This window comes from Lepisosteus oculatus, chromosome 6 (genome assembly GCF_040954835.1).
Source record: "Lepisosteus oculatus isolate fLepOcu1 chromosome 6, fLepOcu1.hap2, whole genome shotgun sequence".
Taxonomy (NCBI): domain Eukaryota; kingdom Metazoa; phylum Chordata; class Actinopteri; order Semionotiformes; family Lepisosteidae; genus Lepisosteus; species Lepisosteus oculatus.
Genome location: NC_090701.1, coordinates 5590459 through 5615678, shown reverse-complemented (window position 1 = coordinate 5615678; position 25220 = coordinate 5590459). Strand labels below are relative to the sequence as shown.

General features: G+C 39.6%; 2 protein-coding genes across 5 annotated transcripts in view; one reads left to right on the top strand and one right to left on the bottom strand.

Annotated features, from left to right (window-relative positions):
• Positions 1–24514, top strand: part of fyco1a (FYVE and coiled-coil domain autophagy adaptor 1a) — a 34237-nt gene extending 9723 nt beyond the window's left edge. For 3 of the 4 annotated variants that reach the window (XM_015354844.2, XM_015354845.2, XM_015354846.2), the window contains exons 7-18: positions 936–1029; positions 1758–4355; positions 5583–5675; positions 6124–6242; positions 7181–7348; positions 8191–8340; positions 9681–9898; positions 11409–11553; positions 18647–18745; positions 21328–21538; positions 21781–21890; positions 22656–24514. In XM_015354844.2, the coding sequence (XP_015210330.2) occupies positions 936–1029; positions 1758–4355; positions 5583–5675; positions 6124–6242; positions 7181–7348; positions 8191–8340; positions 9681–9898; positions 11409–11553; positions 18647–18745; positions 21328–21538; positions 21781–21890; positions 22656–22731 (4081 nt within the window). In that variant the 3' untranslated portion in view covers positions 22732–24514. The remainder of the gene's footprint in view (positions 1–935; positions 1030–1757; positions 4356–5582; positions 5676–6123; positions 6243–7180; positions 7349–8190; positions 8341–9680; positions 9899–11408; positions 11554–18646; positions 18746–21327; positions 21539–21780; positions 21891–22655) is intronic. The other variant, XM_015354847.2, reaches the window with a different exon arrangement.
• Positions 10808–17442, bottom strand: LOC107078304 (C-C chemokine receptor type 7-like). Its single transcript, XM_015354848.2, has 2 exons — positions 17348–17442; positions 10808–14617 (listed from the first exon to the last, which is right to left on the bottom strand). The coding sequence occupies exon 2, from the start codon at positions 14588–14590 to the stop codon at positions 13676–13678; it is 915 nt and encodes a 304-aa protein (XP_015210334.2). The 5' UTR covers positions 14591–14617; positions 17348–17442; the 3' UTR covers positions 10808–13675.
• Positions 24515–25220: the final 706 nt, after the last annotated feature.

Genomic DNA, 25220 nt, shown 5'->3' with positions numbered 1-25220 from the left:
TAGATGAAGCAGAAAAACAACATTTAAAACATAATTACTGCCATTATTCCAGAGAACCTAATCATTCAAGTAATGTAAGCCTGTGATTATAATGTACTATTTTGTGTGATGCATTTCTGTGTTTAACATTAACGACTTCGAATCCCTTTCTTGAGTTTGAATTATTATTTGCTTTTCCTACTCTGCGGGTACAGTCCTCCACCTAGTGAAGGAGTCGTGCTTTGCATTCTAGTTCTGTTTGCAGTGGCGCTGGTATCTAATCATGGAATGTATAAAACTACTAACATCCCTGCCACTTGGTTGTCTTACATTTCTTGATTAGATGTTTGGATTGCCTTCTACAGGTGTACAAATAGCAGAAAGTTCAGGTATTAAACATGTCTTGTTTTTGAAATAAATATTGCATGAAGTATATTATCAGGTTTTGCATTAAAAAGCAAATTATGCCAGCAAGTTGTTCCATTACAAAAAATACACCATTAAATTACAGTTCTGAGAGCTATTTTAAGTGAGAAATACATTTTTGCAGTTATGCATCCGGCATGCTCCTTATTTTGTATCACGGTTTCTCTTTTTTTCTTTCTGTGTGCCTGTGTCTGTGTGCTAGTTCCTCCTCTTAACTGAAGCCCAGGATGGTTTTTCCGCACTGATGGAGGATCTTAGCCTTTTAAACCTGAGACAGGAAAATGCCACGAAAGAGTAATTGATTGATCTGTATTTCTCTGCATGCAGTTTGTACAGCCTTGCATTTCTGTCAAGTCAGCCACACTCTGTAAGGGTGTAGCGTGCAGAAATAGGTGGGGACTGTGGTTAGACTGGTCACGGCTAATAATTTGTTAATTTGTACACGGACATCACTCTGCGGTTTTGGTAGCTGGTTCGTAGTCATTAGTTTTGAGCAGGAAAACTTTTTACATTCTTTTTTTTCCGTCTAGGAGAACGCTGGGCCTGGCAAATTCTCCATCGCACTTTTGGAAACCGCCAAGCCGCAGCTCCAGCATCAGCAGTTTGGTTAGCGGCTACTCGCAGGTAAAAGTTTCCGTTTGTGTCCATCTCCTTCTGGAGATTGTTGCCTGTTGAGTGAAACCATGGTATTTTAATCAGGTAAGGCAGATAAGAGGGCACAGTCCTGGCATCCACGTTTCTACCGTGTGCATAAGAAGAAGGCATTGAGTTCCTGTGCGAGTTATTTGAAAACATACTCATGTGGACTCATGTTATCTGTTCAAGGATGCCAAGCTGTGGACAACAAAAGGATAAGAATGAACAGTATTAGCACCGTCGTCTTAAAGTATATTTGTTTACAGGCCTGTAGAGAATATGCACACGTGTGACCTGTTATTAATTCATAAGGAAATCTGCCCCCCCAAAACTACTGCTGGTGTAGTATTATTGTCACTCATGGGAATTATCTGCGTGTTTAGTGAGATTCTTTGCAGATCCATCCTAGCCGTTCTACGCCTCCAGATAACACTTATACATACGTTTGGCCTGGATTAAATCAAAACTGACTCGGCAGCCTTCTGCAGAATTCACACCTGCCACTGGGTAGTAGCATTCTGTTTGACTGGAGCTTCTTGCTTCCCATCCAAGTTAATGACTGGGTTTGTAATTTGTGCTTGGTAAGTAGATAAAAGTTTGTATTTAATCAGGTTTGTAGTCTGAAACTATCCCAGCACCTATTGTGCGTGCATGCTACTGTATCACATTATTATTCCCTCAATACTAAAATACCAGGTCATTTTTTTTCTCTTCAGGCACACGATATTCCTTCTAGTCCTGATTTTAACCACACTTTGATGAGCGAGCCCACAAGTGAGGTGGATGACCTGCGCCTTGAGCTTGACCAGTCCGAACTGAAACAACGGGAACTTCAGGACAGGATCCAGCAGCTGGAACGGGAGAAGCAGAACCTGCTGAAAGCTAGCAACGTCCAGGACGGGCTCCCAGAACATGAGAGTAACCTTGGGCAAGACAGCTCCCAGCTGAGGAAAATGGTGGAAGACCTGCAAAAACAGCTGGAGGTTGCGCTGTCTTCCCAAAGGACCGTTCATGACCTGCAGCAGTGTCTGAAAACTCTGGAGGACAACTCATCTGAGAAGCAGAGGGAGCTGGAAAAAATCAACAAGGACTACGCTATCCAACTGCAGGTATTAACCCAAGAGCTAGAGTCCCTCAGGGTTAAAGAAAGTTCTGCCAGTGACCTCCAGGCTAAGATCGGTAGCGTAGAACAAAAGAACGTGGAGCTCCTGGCTAAGCTTGACGGGGTCTTAAGTGAAAAGGGCCAGCAGATAGCAAGAGATTATGACTCGGCCCAGAAGATCCACGAGCTACTGGACAAGCTGAACAAAGCTGAGAAGGAGAAGACTGAGGCACAGAAGCAGAGTGAGGAGAGGGGAAAGTGCGTCGAGAAACTGACAGAAGAGCTGAGCCTGAAACACGCCGCAGCGAGGGAAAGTGAGTTAAAGCTCGGCATGCTTTCGGCAACAGCAGAGGAAGAGCGTTCTAAAGTTGTCAGGCAAGTTGAAGACCTTAAAGCTGCCATAGAAAAGTTACAAGGCGCTCTTACAATAAAGGAGAAAGAATCTTCGAATTTACAGATGCAGTTGCAGGATGCACAGAGTTACTCGGAAACGCTAGAAAAGAAGACTGAGGAGCTGAAGAAAAAGGCTTTGGAGGAAAATACAGAGTTGCAACTGAAGTATACCAATGTGAAAGAAATCCTTGAAGGACATATATCTTCTCTCACTGAACAGCTGAAGGCCAAAGAAAAAGAGTTTTCAACCAGCAATAAAAATGTCCAGCATTTGGAGGAACAGATCAAAAGGCTTATTAACGAAAAGGAAGGTCTAAATAACACTGTTCTCGAGTTAGAGGCAAACGTGAAGGAGCAGTCAATACAACTGGAGGATTATAAAACTGAATGCACAAACCTGAAGGTACAAAATGAAAAATTTCTTCAGGCTGCGAAGAGGAACGAAGATTTAAACAAGGAACTTATGGAAAACAGAGCAGCCCTGGAAGATCAGCTAGCTTGTCTGAGGGCATCCGAGAAACAGTTGAGGAGTCAAATTGAAGACGCCAAAGTTACAGTGGATGAGAAGGAAAAGAAACTCAGGGAAGAGAACAGACATTTAGATGAGAGCTATCAGAAAGCTGTAATGCAAAACGAAGTATTGGAAGAGGGATTAAAAAAGCTGGAGGTTGAGAATGAAGAACTGAAGCAAGAACAAGCCAATCAGAAGGAGACGTTTTCTGCTCGGCAAGTAGAGCTGCGCAGTGCGAAACATATGGTTTCAGAGCTAGAAAAGAACATTACGGCATTGAAAAGCAGTGAGAACTTCCTACAGGAGCAGCTTCAGTCCAAATGTAGCCTTCTGGAAGAGAAGGAACAGTTGTGTGATGAGCTGTTAGGCAAAATTGAGATGTATGAAAATAAGGTAAAGGAAATGGAGACTGAGAAGTCCAAGGCAGAGACCGTATGTGCCCAGCAGTCCGAGTTAATTGCGTCAATTACAGCACAGAAAGCAGCAGTAGAAAAGGTACAGCTGGATCAGAAAGCAAATATAGCCAAAGAGGTGAATGATGTGAAAACAAAACTGTTAGTGACGGAGAATCAGCTGGGACTAAATGTGCAAGAGGTTTCAAGACTGCAGGCGGAGGTTCTAGATCTCCGATCTAAAGTTCAGAGCGTCTCCGACGACAAGCTGAAAGCTCAGGCCAAGTTGGATGTGACCGAGGCGTCGCGCGATGAATTCAAAATCCTGACAGAGCAGCTGAAGGAGCAGATCGAGCAGCTTAACCGGGAGCACGTCCAGGAGCTGTTGAGCTGCAAAGAAAAGGAAGAGCGTTTGAGGAAAGAGAAAGAATGCGAAACTTCAGCTAAGGCTGACCTTGAGAAGGACGTAGCTTCCTTGAAAGAGCAGTTGGCAACTCTTAAGAAACACAACGAAAAATTTGTCTTGGAAAACACAGAGACTAAAGAATGCCTTCACAGGGCGAACACTGAAATGGCGGAGCTTGGCATTCAGATTTGTACCCTGACGTCGGAAAATGAAGATGCCAAACAAAAGTGGACCAGCATTTCTCATCAGCTGCAGGAGCTGAATGAAGAAGCTGCAAAAGAGATGGACAGGTTGAACGCCAGCATGGCTGCCCTCAGGCAGGAGAACGATAGTTTGCAGGAGGAGCTAAGGCAGTCTGAAAGCCTTACATCCACCATCCTAGACTTGCAGTCAAAGTTGGAGAAAGCTGAAAGGCAGGTGAAGAATCTCCAAGACTCATCTAAAGAAGAGGTTTCTGCTGTAAAGTTTCAAATGAGCAGTGAGATCATAAATCATCAGAATCAGATCAAGGTAACCGGAAGCTGTTGGTAGACTTAATGCAAATGTGGATCATTCATAAAAAATGTCAGTCAAAATGCACAATTCAGACTTCTTGCATGTGAAGTCTCCAAAGCAAATACTCATGCTATTTGAGAACCCTCTCCGCTCTGCCCCATGGCCGTTTTTGAGTTCCGAAAGTCGCAAGTGCTTCAACATATTTGTGTGGCACTTCCTGTGTTTTTTTAGCTTTGTAAAGTGCTTAAACATTTCCATTTTTGGAAAACGAAGGCAGTATGTCATGTAGTGTCTGTATGTGTTTCTGTTGTCCGAGTTGTCTGTTTATCAGTGATAACTGACAGATACTGGACTTTGACGAAAGCTTGAAGTAAATGATCTGAATTATCCTTGTAGATTTGCCGGACATTGGTCAAGAAAAGAGTATGCCATTTCATATTTTTTTCCATAATTATTTTCTGTGCCTGGTCTTTCCAACTAAACAGGCAAAAACAAGCCACTGATCGTGGACTATAAGAAGTTAAACTTCTCATGCACCTCTGTCAATAGAAGCCCAATACTTAGGCACAGGCAGAGAAACAATTCTCTGTCCAGTAATGGAAATGTGCTCATTTTGGACAGTAACTTGTTTAGACTCAGAAAAAATGGCGACACACAGTACCTGTCAGGACTAGATTTAGGGTTCCCTGATCTTGATTAATATAAAATTGATTACTTCTGTCATGCGATTTAAGCTGGTTATTGTTTGTTTTTTGTTCAGCACGAGTATATTTTTAAATATTCAAATACAGACATGTTGGAAATACTTTTATTATTATTATTATTTGCAACTCACCAGAGAGGTGATGAGAGAGACATAGATGTTGGTTTTGCTGTTTACAGTCTGGTGATCAGCTGTACTTTCACATTAGATGAAACATTAGTGAAGGCACTACAAAGTTGAAGTGGTTGGAAGTCTTTTAAAGCTTTAGCGAGTATCAATTCAATGTCTGTAAAAAAATCTTCGGCAGGATGCTTGGGAAATGCATCGCCCCTCCCTGTTATATCAGCATCCTGAGATAGAATCAGAAAGCGTAGCTGCTCAGATCTTGCCATGGGCCAAGGTGGTATTTGTCCAAAACGTGAAAATGTTTTTGTTGTTGTTGCTGTTGTTGGTAGTCTTGAAAGTATGTCCAAAAGTATGTTTAAGGATTTGCACAGATTTGTCAGTATTTACAAATCGTCAATTTTTAACCTCTGCAGAATTTCAAAGAAGATTTGGAAACAGTGAAAGAACACCTGAAAGCAGAACAAGAAAAGGTTTCTGACCTGAAGGCAAAAGTTTCTGAATTAAAGGTTTGCAGAGTTTTGTATATTTTCCAAGAGATTACGTGTCCTGGAAATATTTCCTAATAGATGCAGACTTTTTTCTTGTGTAATGTACTGTAACAGAAATCATTTCATCATTGAAAAACCTTGGCCTATAATGACATTACTGATTGTAGCCAGTCATCATTAGCACATGGTTTTGTTTTTACTTTCCTTATTTTTGCTTCCAGATGTTTCAGTCACGGCCGAAACAGTGTGGTGTCTCTTGCACAAGACAGGGTTATGTAAATGTAATAAAAAGCCTTTTGTAATCGATTGTCTTTGTTGACACAATTTTCTTATTTCATTTCTAAAGGCTTACTCGTAAAAACAATTTCTAAATGAATCCTTTAGAGACATAAAACCAAACAACAGCATCTCCAGCAAAATCCCTTTTTTTCTAATAAGAGTTTTTTGGGTCTTTTCTGCTGTCCAGGCTGTAAGCACGGAATATACCCAGCAGATTGAGGAGAAAACGGCAGAGGTGTCCCGATCGGAATTGGTGATCCAGCAAAGCAACGAAGAGCTGGAGCGCGTGAAAGAAAGTTTGGCCAGGTATGAAGCTGACACCCGGCACGGTAGAGCTGCCCCCCCTTGCAGACCAGTCGCGTCAGATCTAAGGGTTAAGGATGGCTGGGCCTGGTCAGTACTGGGACTGGAAAACCAGGATCGGAGAGCTGGCAGCCCTAGCCGTGTTTTCTTGCCTTTCCGTATTACTCAGAAGTGGCCCAAACAGCTATGTGAACCGTTTCATCCTCATTGTACTAGTTCCAATTATATTTGAGCTGAATCTCGGTCCAAAAAGATGAATGTCCAGGCCTGTCAGATTCAGGTTAAAGACCTGCATGGTGTAAAGAGAAGAAGTGAAAGTGGGATTTCTCTGGACCCGACTGCCATCCTGAGCTGGGTCTCAAATAAGAAAGACAGTGACTGAAGAAGAGAAGCTCAAGTGCGCGTTATGGATTGTTTTGTATAAAACTGTGGTATTTCTATGAAGTATTCCTCACTTCATGTACAAAAGTTTCTCAAAGTTAGACTTTTTTACCATACTTTTATATGTTTATTGTATTTACGTTCATTTTAAATATAAACCATTTTGTGCTTTTTCCATCTACGTCTATAACTGCAGAAATGGTAAGACTCATAAACGTAGGTAATTGAATTTAATGAGACAGACGTTGTGAAGCAATAGTACACAATATTTTTTTCCAGTGGATAATTTGTAGGTTCTCCCAGGTTTAACTCAAGGATCATGAATAATGTCAACAGATGTGAAAAAATTATAAAATGCATTATTTTTCTGAGATTAATCTTAAATTATATGAAACAAAAACTAGAACATTAAAAAAAACTAAAACCATTGTTAAGACAAACATACTTGACTGCAGACATAGAATCAGTCTATGGAAAACAAGGCCAATGCAGCTCATTAGTGTGAGCTCTTATTTTGTTGTATTTATTAAATAGATTGTTTGTTCTGTAATTTTCTGTAGAGCACAGGAGGAGTTATCATCTGCACAGAAAGAGAGCCAGGAATTAAGTGAAAAACTCAATAACCTCATGACAGAAAAAGAAAAGAATGACCTTCAAATGTCAGCTGAAATCGACGATCTGTACAGAACCAAGAAAAACCTTGAGGAGCGACTGATTGAACTCATCAGGTATGTATCACTTAACTTTATGAAGCAAGAGCCTACCGTGCTCCTTACCATGTTCTTTTCCTTCATTTGTTTTGCCTGCATTAAACACAAATGCAACAATTTCTCATCCTACTTTTACAAAGCTATCTCATTTTTTCTTGATGCTTATATTCCTGTATGTAAGCTCTAAAACTGAAATAATATTCGGTAGAAGATGCAATATGCAGAAGTTCATTTAGGACAAATGATAACATTAATTGTTTCAGTGCAAAACAGAAAAAGTAGCTAACTTAATTTGTAATCTTTTAACGTTGGCCTGGGACGCTTCATTCACCTGGACTGCTCCTGGGAACCATAATCAAATTCTTGTATCTGTGCTATTAAATGTCCTCTTTCTCAACAAAAAATAATACTGCAATAGTTTGTAAATATCACGTCAGGAAGGCAAATCTTTTAGGCTTGTGCAACGAATAGAGTAGTAAATCTTTAAAAGCTAAGATTGCTGGAGATCCCTAGTTGATAGAAATTAGGCCTTGATTTCCAACAGATACCAAATACAGGGAAAGACGGGCAAAACCGTACCAGCAGAGAGGGGTTAGCGCTGACCTGAACGTTAACACATGTTACACAAAGACGCACTGGAAAGTCTGGACTGGCTGTTCTGATTTGCACCTCCAGTCATCCTGGTTCGCAGGAGAAAAGGAAGCTAGGTGCCCCACCTCATTACTCAACCCTATCAGGAAGCGCCCTTGTGCCTTTCTAAACGGTGCTCAGAGCTGATGTCTGTCTAGATGTACTGTGTGTAGAGAAACTGTGCCCATGGAGTCCAGAAGGACCTGCGTGAACTTCCCCTTCTCCCTCAGGGACAAAGATGCCCTCTGGCAGAAGTCGGACGCCCTGGAGTTCGAGCAGAAGCTGCGAGCGGAGGAGCGCTGGCTCGTGGACAAGGAGGTCAACCATTGCCTCGGGTGTCAGAGTCCGTTCACATGGTGGCTTCGCCGGCACCACTGCAGGTATTTCCAGAGAAAGCTCCCTCGTCGGGTTCACGTCTTACTGCCCCCCTCCGACTGCAGCCAGAAACGAAACTTGTCTCTGCCTTGACAAACTCTGGCAGTGGGTGCCAGAAAAAAAAGAATTATTTAATCCGTCTTCTTTGCTTCTCTTTCATTTCAAACTGAATTTCACCTGTACCGAACCATAGGAGCTCAGCACAATGGCTGATCTTTTTTTAGTTTCATTTCTCAGAGACGGGTAACATTTTAGCAATGCTGCGTCCTAATCATATAGGACTGTACCGATAAGACGTACACAAGCCTTCGCCTAGCTAAGTCTTACGGGTCTTTTTTCCTAATAGTCGTGCTCATCGGAATAAATAGATGAAGCATGAAAATAAGATTTGATCAAAAATGCTGAAATGCTCAGACCTCATTCTAACATTCCCTCCTTCAGACAGAAACGTAAGGATCTGATTCTTCTATTAGATGGGTTATACCCTGTAGATGCCTGTACATTGTAAATCTCAAACAAGGCAGAAAATAATGTGCCATTTTCTGCAAATTACCCAACAATGTCATCCTTTTCTTGCAGCATATTGACACATGCTTGTGTTTTAATGCAGTATTACCAACACTTTCACTGTTTAGATAAGATAAGATCACTCTATTGGCCATATACAATTTCTTGCATTAGGAATTTGTCTTTTCTGCATACCCCAGCTTGCTCTCCATGAGACACACAGACAGAGAGAAGCCTGGGGTCAGAGCGCAGGGTCTGCCATTGTACAGCGCCCCTGGAGCAGTTGGGATTAAGGGCCTTGCTCAGGGGCCTTGCTTCCAGCCACAAGCGCAGATCCTTAGCCACAGATCCACAGCTCCATTCTGTATACAGGGGTAAATTAGAGCTCACTAACAACACACAACATTGAGAGCCAGGACTGGCAGCTGTAACTGTGGTACTGCAGGGATCTAGGCCTTACCCAAGATACTTGGGCATGTGGCTAGCTAAAGTCATGCTGGACTGGAGAGGTTACGTGTGTACACTTACTCAGATTCTAGTCACTACTTCGGATTACTTGGTCAGAGTAAGGAGGCTTCTGTCGTTGTTTCTCATCTTGGAGAAAAGTGTTTTTTTTCCACTTCATGTATTAAAATCACGAACCCTGGATGGACAAGGCTCTTTAATCCAGAGTCTTCCGGTAACTGCTGCCCATTTCGAAAGGTAATGGGTTCCTCTCTTTGCCTTAAGGTTTTGTACGGTATTTTCAAATGGCAGCACGGCGCCGCGCCGGGGAAAGTGAACGAAACAGAAGCCTTGGGTCTGGTCTGTTACTCTTAGATGTGTTCCTGTGGTTTAGGCTCTGCGGGCGGATATTTTGCTACTACTGCAGCAACAACTTTGTGAAGACTAAGCACAGTGGGAAGAAGGAACGGTGCTGCAGGGAGTGCTATATGCAGCACAGTGCGGTGGTAGAAAGGCTCCCTGCGGCCGAGGTGGCCAGCCCTCCGGAAACACCCACCGATTCCCCCAAGGACCTAGGCCAGCTGCCACGGAGACTGACACCCAGCGTCGTAGGTAATCCTGAAGTTCTCGGACCGCAGCACCTTTGCAAGTCACCGCTTACAAATCTACATTAACACCCCAGCTAAACCAGTGTCTTCTCGGGTGGAACAGACCGGCACAGAGCATCACAACCAGAGTATCGGAACAGCTCTACAAGCTCTTAATGTACTTCTCATGTTGTGTCCCTTTCCTCCTTGAATACAAGAGGCAATAAAATGTCAAATGTATGCATTTGTACAGTACATTCATGGAAATGAATGGGCCGTTATAAATATAATGCTTCCTACCCTAACCCTTTCTTCTCAATGGACAGGTAGACGCACAGGTCCTTGGCTTTAGACCTTAATCGTGAGTCATAGTCTTTTGCAGCCGGTCCCTTTGGAAGAAAGCTGTACAGTTGACAGACAATATATATTGGGAAGATACGAGAAAAAGAGCCATGGGGAAAAAATTAAAAATGCAATCGGCCGTACTGCAAAACTGTAGCATGGTACAGTTAGCTTTTGATAGATGTTCTGTTGTTCAACAGATCTTTATAAATATCCACCTTGTTGTATACTCGGTGTCCAGAGCATTAGGAACCCTCAAGCTAATCAATAGAGTCTTGTCAGGTGCAAGGCATGGTTAGTGTGAACATGCTCACGCATCTACAGTAAATCCTACTGAAAAGTACAGTAGTGAACTCACTGGAGCCTGCACATCACCACCCTTGACAAGAATGGGATGGACCTGGGCAGAGCAAATTTCCAAACCTTGTGGGATATTTTGCTCCAGCTCACAGCTCGCAGAGGCTCAACACTGGTTATCTGGTGGCGTTTTCTATTTTTTTTTTGGCCTATGAGTGTATAATAAGTTTGAAACTGACTTGAAACTGGCTTTTAGCATCCGATCGTCCCGTGATCATCTCCACCACTACAGACATTTTTCTGTTTATTTTATTTAAGCTTTATTTAACCAGCAAGTCTCATTGAGATAAAAAAATCTTATTTTCAAGAGAAACCAGGTCAAGAAGGCAGTAAGAACAAAATTGTACCGTACATACTGACATTGAAACGAGTAATACAATAATGTATTGAAACCAATAGCATTATTTCAAGATGGAAAGTCAACATATAATTCCATATAATATCTTTAAAATATTGCAGTATTATCAAACAACATTACAGTTTTTGTAGGCTGTTCCAGGACCAGGCAGCAAAATAACTAAAAGCTTTTTCTTATTCACTACTCATCTTTGCAACTCTGAACTGGAATATAGACTGAAATCTTAATTCATAAGAACATAAAGTATACCAGCAGTAAGCCATGAGGTTAAAATACTTTACATACAGTAGTATACCAGTGCTTTAGTATGCATAATGAAAAAAGATGCGCACCCTACTTTCTTATACAGTTTACAGTCATGTGCTTGAGATTTTGTCTTAGTTTTAAAACGGTGCTGCTTTACACCTAAACAGACAAAACCTGTTTTCTTTAAGGTTGTTAACCGGTGTTTGACTTAGATTTTATGTGTCATTTGCAGTAACAGATGCTGCTCCAAAGCCAGATGATGCTGTCTTTGACATTATCACAGAGGAGGAGGTGAATGGAATTTATGACAGTGATTCAGTGAGAGATTCACCAGATAGTACCAGAGAGATGGAGGGTCAACAGAGATCTCCAGAGGTGTAAGTACTGAGATTCCATTACAATTCATAGAAATACTGTACCTATTTATCATATGAATGTATCAGAACTCACAGTATACATTATGAAAATATATAACATATAACTGTACCCTACAACTATCCGCTTATTAATTTAAATTCACCCACCCACATAATTGGTAACTTCTAGAATATTTTAGTTTATTCAGGGAATAGCTAGTACTGTAGTTTGTAAGACACTTTTTTTGTCTTTTTTTTTACCATATTTGAAGAGTATGTTACTGACCTTTTGTACTTAGTATTTTGACCATAAACAGGGCTGACTGTCAATGTGGTTTTGGTACTGTGACAGGGTGCGATACTGACGGACTACAGTATTTCTGAAATAAGTTGACAGTAAATTGCGAATAACAGCGTTACTGTTTCCACACTGGACTGCAGGTGGGGACTGTTCCAGATTCTAATCTACTGTAGCTCTATACCGTATTTTAAAGTTATTCCTTCTGTTTTTGAGTGCTTGGTTTTTCAGTGATATACTTTCTTTTGTTTCCACTTCATTTTTCTGTTTTTTACAAACAATCGTGAGAGCTCTCATCTTGAATCCATGTTATCCTTTACTTTACTATACTTTTTTCCTTCTCCTGTTTCCCTTTTCCATCTTTTTACCCTTCAGTTTTCAAATGAGAACATTAAACTTGTCATTCACAGTATTAGCAGAACACAAACCACTGTGGTACAGGTGCTAAGAGGATTTTTTTCTTAAAAAGGGGTCTGAACAACTGAACCCATGTGTGTGATGCTGTCACTCTAACTTATTGTACATAACTACTTAACTCTCCCTTCCAGTCTGGCATTGCTCACACTTTCTTTTTTTATCAGTTTAGCCTGAGAATGGGTTTCCCAGTGAAGAAAGCAGATGGTCATAATTCTGACAAAAAGAAATACATAATATATAATATATATATAGATCTATAATATATAATCTATATACAGTATATACACATGTACAGGTATTTGGGAGCCATTGAATGCCTCCGAATTGAGGTCCATTTTTTTTTTTTTACAGATGCTTACATTTTAGGAAAACAAAATACAGCTCTGAGACACAGATCACAAAGCATGTAAAAGAGAGTGTATAGAAAAACATCAAGCCCTTAAAATATCAATGTTGTCTTTTTGGTAGTCGGTAACATTTTGTGTGTATTCAGCAATCAGTGGACATGTAGGATTTCCCAGGTTTCCTCCCATCTTCCCAAGGCGTGCTGACAAAGTTCCGTACGTGTCTGTACGCTGCCTCTGTGTACGTGCCCTGTGACGGCCTGGCATCCTATCCAGGAGGCATTACTGCTTTGTCTAAGAGAGATTCCAGTTTACTGCAGCCCTATATTGGGATAAGTAGCTTCGAGTCAGGGAAGAATGAATGGGTTTTCAAAGTCCAGTACATTGAGAACTATTTTTAGTCCCAGTGCTAATGTGGGGATTTATGGATTTTCCAGCTCCGAGGTTCACTGGGCATGTTCTGAAATAATATGCTGCTATATGGATCAAAGTTTTTGTTTCTGCTTCGAGCTGAGCGACAGGTTATAGTGAAATTTCAAAAGTGTTGAGTGCTGGTTCTCATTCTTCTCTTTTTCTTCTTTGTATACGAAAAAATTTGGCTTTGCAAACTGTTGATCAAAACCTTTTCTTACAATTACATTGTTAGTGAGCCGTTGGCCCTTTTTACTTATCACGGTGGAGTGGAGCTTTCACATCCGAAAATGTCGTATAACCTGTGCATCTACTACCTGAGTAACTTTTAACAGCCAATATTGTCTATAACTATTGCTCAGTTGTCTGATCGTGCTTAAATGCAAACATTTTGGCAGCTGTAATGTGTGGCATGATGCCTTCCCATGCACTGTGACAACATAATCCCGTTTTCACCTTCATGCAACTCAACTCTCTGTGATTATTAGTCTTTTGTACTCTTTGTTTGATGTATAGGGTAATTTAAATTTAGGAATGATCTCTCATTGCTCTTCATACAAATGACAGCTCCTATTGTAATAGAATCAGTCTTTCACCTATGCAGCTATATCCCTCTTGGCAAACATTTAGCAAACATGTTAAAATTAATTTTATTACTCTTACCTCCTCTCGTTTATAAATCCAGTGTATTTGATAAAGAATGGCTTTGTGAAACTGCTTTAGCTTTTTCAGACCTCATTAAACACTTGGAAAATAATTCTTTGATTCTCTGTCTAAATCTGTCCCAAAGCAAAGCGTATATGATGGGGTTCACACAGCAGGAGAAGGTTGACAAAACATAAGTGATTTCTAAACAGCTGTGTTCAGTTTGAGTAAAGGCAGCTGTCAATATGCACAACTGCCTGGGTGCCTGAAGAAGCAAAAAGACAGATATAAGCGCACACACTATTCTGTAAACTTGTTGTTTTCTCAAAATAGATGTCTGGCAAACCTTTATAACTAACACTATATAGCAGAACAGTATAATTAACAGTGGAAGGAAGAATGTTAGTGTAAACTGTATTCCCAGGGTTATAAAACCAACAAGTTTCAGGTCGTGACCAGGTTCACATTGCTGCGTCTGATTATTTACAGAGTATATGAAAGGGTCAGGCAGGGCATTCAGAAAAGCACTTAGCCATATGATGAAGAATGCAGTTTTTCTGCAGAGGCTGAAAGTGGTCCTCCTAGCTGGGTTTGTTTTCGATCTGACAATGGCAAAATACCGATCCATGGAAATGGAGGTCAGGAAAAGGATGCTGGCAGAAGAGGACACCTCGTTTATCCAGGCACTAATTTTACACACAACGTCTCCATATTTCCAGCAGGTAATGTTTTCTGACAGATATAAAATATTTGTGAGCACCAAAAGCAGATCTGAAATGGCGAGATTCAGCAGGTTGGCATCAGTGACTGAAGGTAGTTTCCCGAGACGAACATATACTGTAATGACAAGTCCATTTCCAATAGCGCCAAGAATAATTGTGATAGTGTACAGGGCAATGTACCCCTCTTCAGCTTCCATATGGTCATTGCTTGCGTTTGACATTGAGATGATGCAGGTGATGGCAAACCCCTGGTAAAACACAAAAACATCACATGTTCCAAACATCAGCTGTTGTTATACAGTATGTACCGTATGAGTTAGAAGCCTCTGAGTTTTAAAAGACAAAAACTGTGGCGTGACAGTAACCCCAAAGGATGTTTCTAGATTGTGTAGACTTCGCGGAGAACGAGAGGAAACGGCGTTTTTAAACAGAAAGCAGAAAGAGTGTGTGACTGACTTTTAAGGGCATGTCATATGAACTCCATATGGGAGTTTTAGGGTTAAAAACGCAGATTTCCCCGTGCAGCACTTTAGGAAAAGGCTGGTTTATACATTTGATTCCAGTAACCGTTTTAGATTATATTATGTCACAGAATAACCATTGTGCTTTACTTTAAGCCTCTAGTGACTGAGCAATGAGCCAACCTTTATATATTTGAAACAACTTGCTTGGACAGAGCCACTGCTTATTCTAGAGCTCATGTCAAAGCCAAAACTTTATAGTTTCACCCTTTACCTTTCAAGGCGGAAGGAGAAACATTTGAACATGGAACATAGTATGTGGGTTATGTCTGCAGTCCTGTAGCATGGGAACTTGTTTTACACTATGACTTTGACTAAGGTCTAGTTTAGTGCCTCAAAAAGCAGCTTTTACTTGCTTTTGCAGAGTTTTTCCCTGTGGTAAAAATGTCTGAAACTAAATTTTCCTTATGCACATGGTCTCTTAAGGAATATGCAACACTTGCATGTCAATAGTTTGAAGATATTTTCATATTTCATATTCTCTTCATAGTCTCCAGTTTTATTCATGCATGCAATTGATGTTCACCTTGTTACCAAGGTTTGACTGTAGGTTTGGGAGTGTTGTGAGAAAAAAAAAACGTATTTTCACAGAGTTTGACAACTTTCCTAAACAGGAATGAGCTGTTTTTCATGTTTTGTGTGCTGTACATTTCTCTGGAGTAGCAGATAAAGCACAGTGGAGGGTTCACCCACCTACCACCCTCCAGAATGAGAATATTAGTGAGAGACATTTAGAAAAATGTACGCCGATGCTTGGAAAGGTAAAGACCCCTGTCTTTACTATTTAAAGACGCTTAAAAAAATAGGACAAGTTTGCCAGCTGCCATATCGCCCTGCAACTCACAACTGGCAGCCCACTGAAGCTCAGCGGGTGTGAGCCTGGTCAGTACCTGGATGGGAGACCTCCTGGGAAAAACTAAGGTTGCTGCTGGAAGAGGTGTTAGTCCGGCCAGCAGGGGGCACTCAGCCTGCAGTCTATGTAGGTCCCAATGCCTAGAATACTGTAGTAACAGGGACACTATACTGTAAAAACACGCTGTCCTTCGGATGAAACATAAAACCAAGATCCTGACTCTGTGGTCATTAAAACTCCCAGGGAGTTTCTCGAAAAGAGTAGGGGTGTAACCCCGGCTTCCTGGCTAAATTTCCCATTGGCCCTTACCGATCATGGCCTCCTAATAATCCCCATTATGAACTGGTTTCATCACTCTGCTCTCCTCCCCACTGAGAGCTGGTGTATGGTGAGCGCTCTGGCGCACTCTGGCTGCTGTCACATCATCCAGGTGGGGGCTGCACATTGGTGGCGGTGGAGGGGATCCCCATTACCTATAAAGCGCTTTGAGTGGAGTGTCCAGAAAAGTGCTATATAAGTGTAAGAAATTATTATTAGATTCTTAATAGATATTAATTACAATAAATCTGGTGTCCTCTGTGAAGTGAAGTCATTAAAATACACCAGTGTCATTGAAATAGTGCATTTTCCTTCAGCAAGCTTCAACTAATCTTTTGTAATTTCAACTGTGTTTTCATTATTTGTTCTACATTCACCGAAGGAAACATATATATAAAATATAAAAAACAGAAATTGAATCAGAAAACGTACGTCCCAGTACTTGTGGGTTGTTGATCATAATGATGCTGCAGTTTGTGCTCCCTTGTGACTTTGAGTCACAGCTTTGGGGGTGTATTACTCAAAAGAAGTAAGAAGAAGTGCAAAAGGATGTGAACTTGAAGAACGTCGTAACTTGCCTCATTCATATTGCAAAGTAAAAATCCATGTTGTGTATCTGAGGTGTTGTGGTAAGAGTTCATGTTTAGCCATTTATTTCATGAATCTCTTGTGTTTTTTGTGCCTCAAGATTAACTGCAGTATTTCTAATCCAGCTGTTTGGAGTGATTTAATGTTGCAACAAAGTTAAAGCATTTTTTCCACCTAGAATAAATTTATCAAAATATTCACATGGAAATACATGGATGATATGAAGATAAGAAGATAAGCTATTTTTTAAATTATTACCAGGAATAGCAAATCTGTTTTAACTTTAACTACTTTAAACCTGACAAAAAGTTGTCAGAAATCAAGCTAGACTGTACCACAGCGGGAAGATTAAGCTTGTTGATATAGTCTGTCTACAAATGGAGTTTTCACAATTTTGAAGATTAGACATAAAAGAGTATACAGTTATTGTACTATATGTCCATCTCAAGCCCCGTGTACCATGAAATACCGTGCTGCATTTCACGTTTGATGTCAGTTCACTGGTTGACAAAAATAAAACCGAGTAAAGTTGTTACTTATTGTGTTTTATGCGCAAAGCCAAGAAGAAAAGTGAACATTATCACTGAATTTCCTGTCATAGATTTGTTAACTTCAAATACAGTCATCATCTTCATCAATACAACAGCCTACAAAAGAAGTCATTAAGCCTATTTAAGAAAGATAACTTGACAGCTTACCTCTTGGCTTACAGTATGTTGCTGTAGTAGGCAGTTGCAGTGTACTCTGGAAATGTGGTCTGACAGACCGTGAAGATACTGTTGCCACAGGCTTGTAAGCACTTCCGTAGTGTAGTCTGAATTTACGTATTGTACAGGGCGAGAAAGTATTATATCATTATGATCATTAAAATGCACAGGATTGCAGAACAAATGACGATATGTAAATTTGTGACCACAGGTTTAAGTATACACACCTTCAGACTGCTGAAACACCTGTAAATGTAATTAATCTGTTTATTAAATGTAATAAAACTAGTACAAATAAACCATAGGTATATGTCTACTGAGTGAATTGAGCAGACTTCCCCACAAGGAACTATATTGAGCAACTATGTTATGAGCAGCATTTCATCCTATTAGAAGTAGTTAACATATTCAAGTGAATTTATTCATCTACAATAGTTATTTCCAGCACCTCACTGAACACTAAAGTGCATGTCAGTCTGCAGTGCCCTCCAATAGCAAGTCAAACTGTTCTGTATCTGTGATTATGTGGTCAATACAAATGATAAGTTCAGTATAATATGTTTTATTATAGGGTAATTCCATGCACATGTTTAATCATATTGGGACAAAAACATGCTCAAACTTGGGATTTCATGTGACACTAAGGATTCAGACACATTCACTTGAAGTGAATTTCAAGTACTCCTCTGCAATAATAACTGCGGTGTCTGCAGCCCTTTCAGCTCACAAAACAGCAGATTGATATCAAATTAAGTGTGTATCTAGCATTCTAAATACAAACGTGAAGTCAGAACACCTCACAAATATGCAAGAAAATCTCTGTAGCAAAGAATCTCAAAATCATGAAGACAAACAAGGTCATATAGCTTATTGTGCAATAGGAAATTGCATATTGTGATTCTACAGGATATGGTAACAGTTTGAAAGTGAGATGTCATGTTACTTTTAATTGCACACAGGTATTTTCGGAGTCTTACGGTTGTAGTGACCATAATAAACTTGTAGGCTGCCGTTTTTTTAAAAAATATCAATACTCAGTATGCTTCTGATCCATTCCTTTCATGTGTTTTCTTGTCCTAACTAAAAAAAAATGCTTCTCCTGTTCCATTGGAATTGTTGTCTGTGCAGAATGTTTTGTTCTCAGACTGCAATAAACATTAACCATTTAAAAAACTGTAGATTTCCTCACAGGACATGTTATGCCAGGAGTTAATGCAGGGGTTCCAAATTGTTCATGAGTGTGATTAGAATTAGAAATGCCAAAATTCAGTAGCTTGCGTTTTCTTTTAGAAATGCAGCCGTGGGTGAGTCCACTCCTGATGATCTAGGTGAGCAAATGCCCACTGTGCAAGATGCTGAGATCTGCCTCCTGAAGTCTGGAGAGCTGACGTAAGTGAAAATCTACATCTTTCCATTACCTTGGCAGCCTGCATACTGGTTATTTACCACTCTGGTAATTTTTTCAGCTACAGAAACGGGTGTGATGAAGTGATGGTCTTAGTGATAGTAATAGTAATGTCCCCCAGGTGCTTTCTTGACAGCCTGAACTTTGTTGTTAATTAAATGTTTTACAATTCCCATGAAAAATATACAGCCCACCACCAAATGTATAGATCTTTCACCATGAATTACTTTCAGATGTAAACACATAATTGTGTCTTCTGTTATTGATGAAATCTCCGATTTAGATTTAACTGTGGATTGGACTTCGTCTGACGGTGAAATGTTCCAGCTGGCCTCAGAGGCGGTTCCTACAGGGACATCCCAAGTGGCTTAACCAGTAAAGACACTTGTTTCCAGTGCAGGGTGAGCTCTGGGGCCCAGATGTCACCTTGAGCCAGGGTCATGTCACTTACAGACTGACCTGGTTTCTCCAAGTGGCTGTGCACTCAGTGCTTTCAGGCATAGTTGGGCTTTTCCCTCCCTGTGTGGATGGTTTGGGATTAACTGGGCTGGGCTTTCTGAAAAAATTGCGACGTCTGAGACTTGCCAGGCATCACCACACGTGACCTGACATCAAGGAGAGTCCTGCAGTCTCCTCCAGTCACAGTGAACTGTGCTACTTCGGCATGTCAAATAACAAAAGGCATGCCTTCGCATCCCATTCTCTCCCGAGTCATTACTGGAGAACCAAGTCTTCTAAACTGTTGATGGTTCAAGATTGGTGGGAATGTAATAGAAATTATTTGGCAATTCCATTAAAAAAAAAGTTTCTTTCCAGCGTATTTACAATGTTGTTCTGTAGTTTCATTTGAGGACAAACTAGCTGTAGTCAATGTGGTTTCTTTGTGTTTCATTTGGTTTATGTTGGAAATCTGCTGGTTTTCCTTCAAATGGTGTAATTCTCAGATACTGAGGTTCAGTAGCTACGCAGCCTTCTGCTCTTTTTCTGTCCTGTTTTGTCCCTCAGTTCACACCAGAAAAGGAGGCTGTTCTCACGGCAATCGCTGTTGAACTGCCCCATTACCACTGTCTTGCTGTATAGCAGTGAGGTACACAGAACTGACCCAGCCCAGCTAGGAAGAGTGAGTCAGAGCGAGTGCAATGAGGAAGTTATTGGCAGTATATTCACAGGCAGGGTCTGTAAGTGCTTGTACACATACTGTAACTCAGTTTCTCTTCTTCAGCAAGGATTTTTCCAAACAGCGTTTCAGTAATAGGTATCTAAAGAGGAATTGCAGAGTAACAAGTAAAACTTGCTGCTTCTCTTCCACAGACCAAACTAATATCTCCTCAAGTGAAACCCAAATGTTTTAAACTAGTAGTAAATGGAGAGAAAATTCTTGCACTTTGTATGATTTATGACAAATTTAAAGAACCTGCAGAACCTTATTTCATAAGACACACAGAGACAGAACACCGAAAAGAGCAAAACCCTATGTTTTTGTTACACTTTTATCATTTTGCCTACTTATAGTAGTTATAAGAGTTGCAGGCAGCCATTTTATTATTGTACCTGAATGCAACTAAGGATTTTTTTCAGAAGCTTGAATCAATCTTAAATTTCCAGCTGAATAGTCATTGCATCTCGATATTTCTCTTCTCACGCTTTTCTGATGCTCTAACTCTGAGTTGCAAGAAGAGCAAAACAGCTTTTCATATTCTTCAACAATGTTTCTTGTTCAGTGGAATCTATTGGCCCACATGTACTACAATACATGTGGATCTGTGCTGACTAAAATAATACAGAGAACTATGTTAAGCGTTAGAACAAGAGCTTTGTCCCATTTTGTTCTAAATTTCTCTAGGGGACAATAAAGCTTGAATTGAATTTTGTCACTTTTTTAACGATTTACTGTCATAGGCCTGCAGAGGCAAATTCCACCTGGAATTTGGAAGTATAGACAGTAGAGGTGTGCTTTAGGGCTTAAATTTAAGATGGTTGAAAGGGAGACAAAATATTGTCCAGTGGAGTTTTCCAAAGCAATAACTGCTGGAGTTCAATGATGTTCTAACATTTTGAAGGATTATTAAATAATAATATTGATTTGCACGAGCTTTATTGAATTGTACTATGAATGAAGATGCATGGATCTCTCCAGTGAGAAGCAACCAAAATGTATTCATTTTATCCTCGTCAAATGTCAGTTTTCAAAACAGCATTTGCATTTTGTTTCTTAGTTTTTTCATAGCAGTTTTAAAGTGAAACAATTCAATTTGTAAAAAGCACCCCTTGGCGAACCAAAATTTGAATTATAAGCAGTTGCAAAGATATCTCACTGAGGGGGTCAAACAAGTTAACATTTAGGCTGATAATGTTTTGACATCTCTGGAATATATTGAAATACCAGTGACTGAAAGGTTGTGGCTCACTTTCATAACTCACTAAAGCTTCTGGACTTTTCTAAAGATATCTTCTCTTCTAGGAGATTTTTAGATATGGTGCTTATCACATCTTGATGAGGGAAGCCTATTTGTTTTTTGCTTGCTAAATTTTAATGCCTTATTTTTTTCATTCTTTCCATCTGTAGACTAACGGTTCCTTTGACCATCGAGACGATCATGCAGTTTGGAGAAGGAGGCAGAGAGCTGTTCATCAAGTCCAGTGGCTACAGTGTGATCCCTATTGATGTGAAGGAAGCTGGTCCTACAATCAGCTGGGTGTTTTCATCTGAGCCAAAGAGCATTTCATTTAGTGTCGTGTATAAAGAATCTGGAGATTCCCCAATAGAACAGGCCAAAGTAAGCTCATTCTGGTTCTGTCTCACAGTTCATTCATCTTCTGGTTCATGTGTGTTTAGTTTATTACTGATGTCGAAATTAAGTTGTTGATTTTTCAAAAATTGTTTTATAATTAGTGTTATTTTTATCAACTAGTCTTGACTGAAAATAAAAACATAAGATGAGTCCATTCTAATACAATTGTAGCTGTTGATCTTAAATCTATATCCAAAGTGTGTCTCAAAAATGTCCCGTTTTAACAGGTTTTAATTCCCTTGACCCGCTGCAATTCTCACAAAGAGACCATTCAAGGACAGCTGAAAGTCAGGAATCCAGGAACTTACATGCTCATTTTTGACAATTCATTTTCAAGGTAAATTTTCTATGTACAATAAAAATAGTTTATGCTGATCAAGCTTTCAGACCCAGGATTAACGGAGTGACACTTGAGGATAGATGTGTCGATCAGGGAGATAGCTGACTTCAGAGTAATCCAGAAAAACATGGGTATTACACAACACAGGTGCCAAAACTGTTCGCTGATTAGTCCAGACATACTCTCTGTCCCCCATGCCAGTGATCTGAAGCTAAAGATGCAATGTAATAGTGTGCACTCACACATGGCAAGAGCTGTGTGCTGAGGAGCTTAGGACTTGTTACCCACTCACCTTATAGACTGTTTCTCACACTATTTGGCCCCATGAGCAAAGGTAGATCACACCCTTCATTCTTCAGTGCTGACAGACAAATAAAAGGAGTAGCTCAAGATCCAACAAACTCTGATCATGATCATTGCCCTGATCATTTTACTATCAGGGTCAACCAAAGCATCCTGAAACAGTAGCAGAGTATAGCAGCTCTGCAAGGAGACTGTTGAAAAAATTCAAGTCGTCCTCATCTGAACGATTGCCTTATTCATTTTATTTACTGACTTAACGTATTGTGTTTCTTGCTTTATTGTAGCTCAAGGCAAGGTTTCTCCATCACCTTAATAATGGAGAAATGGTGTAACTAGTTTCTTTTTCATTCTTGCACTTTTATACACTAACAAATATATAAATTGTATGATTGTGTCTGTTTTTTTTTTGTTTGCCTATTTTGATTGCCATTTATTCTGGATTCTCTTTTTTTTTTATAGATTCATCTCAAAGAAGGTTCTTTACCACTTGACTGTGGAGAAGCCCATAATCTACGATGGAAGTGACTTTCTATAATCTGAGAGATTTTCACGGCGCTTTGTTTGACTTGTTTTTTATTCTCTCTCTTTCTTGTGTTCTTTGGTAGGATTGTGTAATTAAGGGGTTTTATAGGATTGTGGCTGTCTTCTTATGGAGACCACTATTTATAGACAAAGCCTAAAGGCTATGTAATATACTGTAATGTGTCACTCATGCACTACCAAAGGTCTATAAAACCTGAAACAAGTAATCTATGCAACATTAGTTTTACAAAGACATTTCCATATCCACAAATATTGACTATTCAGAGTGGTGTGCGAAACACAAATCGCGATGGATCGGGTTGCACTGAAGTATACATTTTTAACCAGGCTTCTCAAATATGTTAGTAGAGTAGGTATATTATTGGTGTTTTTTCAAATAGAAAAAATACACTAGGAGAATTAGATCAGACTTTAAAGACATAAACCTCTTTATGAACTACATTACATTTGTTTTCTAAATAATCCAAAGTGATTCAATATGTACAGAAGTAGTAAATACTACGAAGTAGCCATACTTTTTTCTGAACGGTTTTAAGTGTTTATTCAGTGGCTAATTCGGAGATTAAGAATCCAAGCAGTCTAGAACAATGATGCAAACACTTGCTCCTGTAATTATTTTGAAATATCAAATCTTAAGTTTTTATAACTCATTGCTTTCTTCAAAATGATGACATTTCTTGTGTTAAGATGCACATTTTTTACATAGCAGTTTATTACACTTACTCAACTGAAATTCAGACAAAAAGTATGAAAACAGGACATTTAACAAAAGCGGGTGATATTTTAGTATCTGTTTAAAAAGACTTGGAAGAGGCAGTCACTGCTGTGTGTCACCCATGTATTTTAAGGTTTACGTAAAGTTAAATTGGAGATGTCTGCCAGGTTTGTGAAATATCGCAAAAATCTAAAGGTAATATGGCTATCTTTTGTACAAGCACTATATACAATGCAATTCCGTTACCTACTCTTTCAACCATTTAAGCACGTTCCTACACTGTAAAAATACATGTGCTTGCAGTGGGATTTATATAGATAAAATTATTTGGGAATAGTAGTACTTTCATTATTCAGAGTAGATGGTATGTTATTCATATTTATTTGTTGCTACATAGGTGATGATGGTTTTGTAGCTTGGAATATTGGGGGTAGTTTTTAATAGCCAACTAAAGCATTTAAGACTAATTTTCTTGTGTTTATGAAATCTGACAACACTAAGTGACTGTTTTGAGTCTGTTTTCTGGCTAACACTGCCCTATGAGGATAAACCCAAAGTCTTTTTTTGAGAAAATTAATACTCAGATATTTGAATTTTCTCGAATACTGCATCTTTTACAGTGCAATTCCGTTACTGTATTACTTAATCGATTTTTTATATATATATAAACACACAGTTGTTTCCATTTTCCAACATTTTAATGGTTTTCTAAATTCAATGCTGCTTTATATGAAAATGGATATATACAATATATATTTATAAAATACTATATATTTTTTATGAAAGCCACAGCTTTATGCTACACTTTGGGAAAAGTGTTGATTTATGCACTCTTGCACATTTTAAACAATGTTCTAAGCATTATTCTAAAGCCTAAACTTACTCAAGACAGTTAAGTGAGGTAGGTTAATTGTTAAAAAAAAAACTGACATGGGTTTCACTGGGGGACACTGTGAGCAATATTCTGCCTCTGTGGAGACATGGTGTATGAGATCTGTCGATGGTGTCGGAGAGCAGGGGTAAATTCAGCCATAAAAATAAAGGTGTCTTTGTAACAGTATTTCCCTGGTTCATTTGTGTTTGGTGTAATGTGAAAAGGATGGTGAAACTTTTCAGTGAAATGTACAGGCTGGGTGTTACAGTATGTAGTAACATACATACATGATTGAAAACCTGAAGCTTGCAGGCACCCAGGGAAGTTTCAGTTTGCTGGAACCCGAGAGCTCTGGTGAACTGTTTCAATGAGTATCACCAAATTATTGCCCCCTGCAAGTGAGAGCCAGGATTATCAATTTACCATCTAACAAGACGGGCAGTGAGCTGCTGTGTCTTCTGATGACGGGAATCCTGAAAGTGAAGAGAAGAGAGTTACTATGACTCATGGGCAAGTGATGCATTGTAATGACTGTGTATTCTGTGTAAGCACTCAGAATGGGTTTTTTTAAAAAGATAAACCAACCATTGTAAGCCAGAAAGACCAGTATAAGACTACTGAAAGTGTGGCTTTCCCTTATGAGAAATTTAATTTGTTAAAACACTGTTTTGTGGATTGTCCATAAAATTAGTAAATTAACCTGTTTTTATGGAGCACACAACAGGTCAGAATAAGGCTTTGGCTCAAACCCGTATTTGAAAATTGGCCTCGATTAATGACTAAATACAGTGCCTGGCTGAGATGCCTATGAGGAGAGGTGGGTAGCTCCACTTTTGCTTTCTGAAAAGGTGTGGCGGAGCTAGTTCGGACATGGTGACGTTATTGCCCTCCC

Bases quoted from the DNA above. Each gene is read 5' to 3' on its own strand.
- LOC107078304 (XM_015354848.2), bottom strand. From the start codon at position 14,590: ATGTCAAACGCAAGCAATGACCATATGGAAGCTGAAGAGGGGTACATT.